The sequence below is a fragment of the Centroberyx gerrardi genome, chromosome 20 (assembly GCF_048128805.1).
Source record: "Centroberyx gerrardi isolate f3 chromosome 20, fCenGer3.hap1.cur.20231027, whole genome shotgun sequence".
In the NCBI taxonomy this organism is placed as follows: domain Eukaryota; kingdom Metazoa; phylum Chordata; class Actinopteri; order Beryciformes; family Berycidae; genus Centroberyx; species Centroberyx gerrardi.
The window spans coordinates 18390311-18397252 of NC_136016.1; the positions used below are offsets into that span (position 1 = coordinate 18390311).

General features: G+C 43.4%; 1 protein-coding gene across 1 annotated transcript; it reads left to right on the top strand.

Annotated features, from left to right (window-relative positions):
- The first annotated feature begins 4097 nt into the window (after positions 1 to 4097).
- kcnj12a (potassium inwardly rectifying channel subfamily J member 12a) lies at positions 4098 to 5405 on the top strand. The gene has a single exon (XM_071926688.2). The coding sequence runs from the start codon at positions 4101 to 4103 to the stop codon at positions 5403 to 5405; it is 1305 nt and encodes a 434-aa protein (XP_071782789.1). The 5' UTR covers positions 4098 to 4100.
- Positions 5406 to 6942: the final 1537 nt, after the last annotated feature.

Genomic DNA, 6942 nt, shown 5'->3' on the forward strand with positions numbered 1-6942 from the left:
ATGAGCACTTCTCTCTACTAGCAGCTCAACAGTCACCTCAGATAGCATCTCAAAACAAGAAATGGCCTACATACCAAGTGTAAGAGCCTCTGGAGTGGTTAGTGTTTGTTCAAAACTTACTCCTGTCAAGACTTTCTCGAGGGGTTATGGCCTTTTGAAATGATAGAATTTGAGTTTCTCATTATTTCACTGCACTTGTACAAAAAGGATGAACCTGTTTCGCCCCAAGTTTCATCCAAACAGACAGCGTCCCGGCATGGAGAAGTGAAGTGGTGTTGCTTTCTATAGGAAAATACCTGTAGGTCACTTGAGACGAGATGAGCGCCGCGTGGTGAGCTATAGGAAAATACAATGACACCTGAGCCTCGGCCCTTCCTTCACAATGGCCTTGGGAGGTGGGCAGGGATCGTAGTGGCTGAGCTCGGTTTCCTGCTCCACTGTCTTGAGATGGAGCGCCCTGTCCCACTAAACCTCATTGTTCCTCCGCATCCCTTCCATTATTTTACACATCCAATTATTCATGCTATTCATTGTAATCAGCTACAAGCGTATCATCTCCCCCGGTCGCTCCTCTCCACCCCCGAAGAACACATAGGCCAGGTTAGACGAGGTTAATCTACTTAATCATGAAATTAATTGCTGTTGTGTCTAGCAACTGCAAATGACCAATTCCCAAGTCACTTTTCATAGCCTGCCTTATGAGTCAAAGATGCCCGTTTGTTTGGTTACAGCAGTATCCTAAAGTCAAGGTGATTTAAGTGGAAGACAAAGTAAAAATAAAAATGCAACACACCACTGTGATTTCCGTCAAGATATCATTACAGAGTATAATTGGCTTCCTCTGTGCAGATCTGTCATTTCACACAGCGTGCGATATAAGGTTACCGATGTAAGGTCTGGAGTGCTCTCTCAGAATTTACAGCCAGTATTAAATTATAATTAGTTTGGATTAAGGCGATTGAGATTTACAGATATTCAACTATCTTTAGCAATTGCTCAAATTAATGTCAAAGCTTTTGACAGAGTAAAGGATAAAGGATATATACTGTCAAATCTGAGTCCAAGTGCCAGTCTCTAAGATTAAACTTTTAGCACCATGTACGCTCAAAACCTGACATGCACAACCTTGCCAAGGGACGCCTGATTTAAAGAGCTTCCCATGTATTCATGTAGCTACAGCAAAGGCTTTCTGGGGCTGAGACTCTGAGGCACTTATCTAATGACTCCAAGTACGCAGGGAGGGTTTTTACTTTCATTTGACCAATTCACTGGACACCTGACACCGCACGACTACAGTATGATATGGAGCCCGCTCGCCGTGGAGGGCTGCTCAGGTCATGCGTGTACTGTAGACAAACAAGATGTACAATGTGAAATGCTGAGACGAAGCTCTGGCTCAGGATTCATCTCAGTTATATAATCCCGTCGATGTGGTTACCATGTTAGACAGCCAAGCCCACCTGCCATTAAGCGTACGAGCCATCAAGGAACACACACTCAAGCTTAATTAACTGGCTGTATTTGTTTGCCAACAAAGTGCTAAATTGCAATTAGTAAAGATCATAGAATCTAATCAGGTATTTGCATAATTGAGAGGAGAGGCAGACGTGCTAGTTTGAGCATTAACAGCTGTGCAGTTTTGGAAATGTGGTGTGTTATTGTCAAAAGGCAGAAAGAGGCTTTGAAAGCATCTAAATATCTAACATCTAACATATCAGTTTGCTGTGTTTTCCTGACTCAGGTACATGTTTGTCCCCAAAGGGTCAAGGTTAAGATTGTGGATGAGGTAATCTGGCTCCAGATCAGGAGTTGTGGTGAACTTCCACCTGAAAGAGTGTGAGTGTGAGGGGATTTAGTGCGAGTGTGTGGCAGACGGCAGGGCACCAGGGATTTGGGAGCGCACATCAGTGAACTGTCAAGTCTTCAGGGCCCAAATCAGGGAGACAGACACAGAGCGGATGTGGCCAGGCGATAAAAGCTGTCTGCACCCAGAGGGGCCTCAGTCCGGCTCCCAGGGGGAGGGCACTTTGACCCAGAGGCTCAACATCCAGCGCAGTGGCCAGGTTATCTGCTGTCTGACCAAGGCAGCACTGATACTGTACATTTCAGATTACAGATTTGTGTCATCTAACATGTTGTGACAGTTGATATTATGGGTATATTATCCTGTATGCGGTCTAGCATGTTGTGTGTGATCTTACTCGTTCCCATAACATCCCTGCGTACGTTCTACAATTACAGCAGGTATGTAATACAGGGCATAGCACAGGGGAGAAATCAATCTACCTATCTGCTCGTATGGAGCACCATGGAGCAGTGCTATAAATCTTACCGCATCCTCATAACATGATTAATAATACTGCAAATTGTACAGAATGGGGTCAAATAAATAGAGCTTGAAGCCTGGCTAAGTAGTGACAGAAATGCTCATTTTTAGGCCAAAGAAGCCCTTCTCTGCCCGTCCCTGTACGCAGCATCTGGGATTGTATGCACATGGAATCAGTGGCACACATACAAGTCCCTTAGGAGTTTGATTAAACATACACGGACACACAAACACCCTCCACCCGAAAGTATTATGCTGACACGACAATGACAAACTTAGGGCACAAAGAACAGAGCAGTGAAATAGAACAGCACAGCTTGTCTGTTGAATTTATTGTGCGTGTGGCCAGCATGGCATGCTGCTGATAGACGGTAAGACGTGGCAATCTTACAGATCATTGTTAGGCCTTGTGCATGAAAACCTTCCTCAGCTGCTAACACATGCTAGCGAAGCAGACATGAGCAAAACGACTTGCATGATGGTCTGTGTTTTTTTTGTTTTTTTTACAAAATAATAAACATCTGGTAGATGTTGACTTGTAGCTTCACATCGCTGCCAACCTGCTTCATAATTCGAAGCAGAAAAGCACAGGAAATGTCATGTGACAGAAGTGGCTCTGTGAAGCCAGCTCTTCACTTACCCAGCCGTCATCAAAGGAGATGAGGACCCTTCAGAGAGGGCCGATTGGATGGAGCGTGTTGAGTCGTGATGTTCAGAGAAAGCAAGATGGCAGGGGGAAGGACTGTGAAGAAACTGTTATCATGGATACTGAAACTATTAGCCATGTACTTAAAGAAGCAGGGCAATAATGTCCTCATAAATCATAATGATATTAACCATAATGCTAAACTTTATTATTAACGCAGTGATGATCGTCAGCTCCATTGTTCTTTTAGATTTTTTAATCAGCGTTAGTTTCACCAGAGGGCAAACTTAACAGAAGCATGGCACATGGACAATGGACAACCCAGAGGAATACATTGAAAAATGGTAATATGTTGAGTCATCCTTTGTCCTTAAAAACAGCTATTTAAAGGAACTGCTGAGAGATTAAAATAGTAAAAGGTGGCTGTAGAAAACCACAACTACTTATCTTAGAATAATCAATATAGTAATGAGAATAAATCTAGTTTTCATTTGTAAAAAAAACAAAAAAAAAAAAAACAGAATGGAAGTCAATCTCATATCCATACAAAATGAGTCAATCCAATTGTATATCTAGTATCTCTAACCATAATGTCATTAGACCTATAAATTAGAAACAAACATTTTTTTTATTATAAGATAAGATAACTATTACTGATTGTGATAGGGAGAACATAGTAAAGTGTAACTAATGATTACGGTCAAGTTGTCATTTATGCGCCAACACACAGACAGTTTATTCAGTGTAATGACATCATTATTCACAGAGTTTATTTCTACTGACAGTGGCTCCTTTTGCCACTAGCACAATTGTTATGTGTGTGACTTATGTAACAGTGTTTGCTGTTCAGTAACCAAAAGCCTTCATGGTTTAAGTCTGGGACATTTGATCCACAGGTATGGTGTGATATGACCGTTATGCCAGACAGACACTTATGTTGCTCTCCTCTCTCTACACTCTCCACAGGGATTGGTTGGATTAAAGCACAAGGCTCCCCACCCGGCTCCCTGTCTGACTGACTAAAATGCAGCTTATCCAGTGATCAGACTGCGAGGGCCTCGATCACACGCTGGGAGTCCAGGCCCGCCCTCCTGCTCCGACCCTGCAGCTGGAGGCGCGGCTGGGAGCATGAGCGTGGGGAGGATCAACCGCTACAGCATTGTGTCGTCCGAGGAGGAGGGCCTCCGCCTCACTACCATGCATGGCATGAACGGCTTTGGCAACGGCAAGATCCACACACGCCGCAAGTGCCGCAACCGCTTCGTCAAAAAGAATGGCCAGTGCAACGTGCAGTTTGCCAATATGGACGACAAGTCGCAGCGCTACATGGCCGACATCTTCACCACGTGCGTTGATATCCGCTGGCGATGGATGCTGGTAGTCTTCACCCTCGTGTTCGTCGTCTCCTGGCTGGCCTTCGGCTTGGCCTTCTGGGTCATCGCCTTGCTGCACGGGGACCTGGATAACCCGGCCGGAGATGACAACTTCACTCCGTGCGTCCTACAGGTCAACGGCTTTGTGGCCGCCTTTCTATTCTCCATCGAAACACAGTCCACCATTGGTTATGGCTACCGTTGTGTGACCGAGGAGTGTCCAGTGGCCGTCTTCATGGTGGTCTTCCAGTCCATAGTGGGCTGCATCATCGACTGTTTCATGATTGGCGCCATCATGGCCAAGATGGCAAGGCCTAAGAAGCGAGCACAAACGCTGTTATTCAGCCACAACGCTGTCATCGCCATGCGGGACGGAAAGCTGTGCCTCATGTGGAGGGTGGGGAACCTTCGCAAGAGCCACATCGTAGAGGCCCACGTCAGGGCGCAGCTCATCAAGCCTCGGATCACTGACGAGGGGGAGTATATTCCTCTAGACCAGATAGACATCAATGTGGGCTTTGACAAAGGCCTGGACAGGATTTTCTTGGTTTCACCCATCACTATTCTCCATGAGATAGATGAGGAGAGCCCCCTTTTCGGGATCAGCAAACAGGACCTGGAGACAGCAGACTTTGAGATTGTGGTCATCCTGGAGGGGATGGTTGAAGCGACCGCCATGACCACGCAGGCTCGCAGCTCCTACTTGGCCTCTGAGGTCCTTTGGGGTCACCGGTTCGAGCCGGTCTTGTTTGAGGAGAAGAACGTGTACAAGGTGGATTACTCTCACTTTCACAAAACCTACGAGGTGCCGTCCACCCCCCGCTGCAGTGCCAAGGACATGGTGGAGAACAAGTTCCTGGTCCCCAGCTCTAACTCCTTCTGCTATGAGAACGAGCTGGCCTTCCTCAACCGGGATGAAGAGGAGGAGGAGGATGTAGGCGGTGGAAGCAGAGCGCTGGCTAACCTCAGTCCAGACCGGAACAGCCGACACGAGTTTGAACGCTTACAGGCCACCAGGGCACTGGATCAAAGGTCATACCGCAGAGAGTCGGAAATATGACCCGGGGTCAACTTTCAATAACTCTATCCAAGGGTAAAAATGCAGAACAATGCAAAGTGCCATAGGAAAAGCTGACTACTGTGATAGAATGGAAAAGAAATAGGACAACAGTGAAAGGGACTTAACTGGAAGGAATGGGGGAAAGCAAGTACACAGCTTAGAAAACTGTGGTAAAGAATGTCCACAACCAAGGAAAAGGCTAGAGAAAGACCTTCTTCCTACATGGAAACTTGAATCTTTTTTCATACGGTCATTTTGAGTTGAGAGTGTTCAATGATAGTGCATCAAAAAGCTGTTATGGCAAAACCTTATAATCAAATCTTAGGTGTAAATACATTGCTTAGGTAAGTTACGTTTTGTGTGGAGTATCATTTTTCAAAAAACACCTCTAAAAAATAGTATTTGCTATTTCAACTTGTTCTTGGGCACAAATGATAGTGTTACAAGCCTTCCCTTAAGCTTTTCTCACATTGCTGTAGTTTGCTGGATGTGAGTTCAGTGACACATTGAAAATTCGTGCACTGCAGCATTCAAATGCAATGAGCCATGATAAAACATCTGACCATGAGCCACTGAGAACAACATAATTTCACATTTTAGTATTGGTGTGATCCCAAAATCAACCGATGAAGGGAGAGCAGGCAACATCAATTGCACTATGAAGAGAATTTAGGAATATGTTGAAATGAAATGAAATTGTACTTGAGAAATTTTGTATTTATAACTCTCTTAATGCTACATATTTTTAAATAACCTCCCATCTTAAAATCAAACAACCTTATTAGCTGATATCATGATTTGGCCACACGGGCCTACACATATCATTTCATGTACAAATTGTTGCTAAGTAGGTAACAAAAGTAAAGCACAAGTAGCGGTGCATAGACTAAATTAGAACATTTTGTAGTTTCATAAAATTACGTTTTTTGCAAAATATAGGATACAATACCCAGGTTTGTAATAAGCAATGTTGATAAATAAATGAATAGCAGCAATTTGTAACCCCACAAAATGTGCACCTTTACTGTTGTTACTTTTAAGATTATCCAAAAAAAAACAAAGTGAAACAGCACAACTGTATCTTGGATGTTTTTTAGAATTCTTCAGCAAATTCCCCTTCATTCCAGATGGAAATTAAGATTGTAACAAAATGGCATAATTTGATTACATCTGATGTGTTTTATGTTATCTTTAAAAATGAATCTATGCACATTGTTAACAATATCAGGGGGCAGAGATTCTGCAGAGTTCTATGTGAGATAAAGTGATGTAATGAATTACTTCAGTCGTTACATAATGCTTGGGAAAACAGCCTGAAGTGAAAATCTTGCCTAAACAAAGAGTAGTTGTTATATTTATCAAATCTATTTTGATAAGAAATGAAATCAAATTGATAGTCAATATTTAAATTATTTTAAAACTTTTAAAATGCATGCAGAAAGAATGAGAATTTAGGTTTTTTTTCATGAGATATTTCTTTGGCCTGAGAATAGTCTGTTGTCAAGGTGAATCTGAAATGTAAAGTTTGGATATCTGG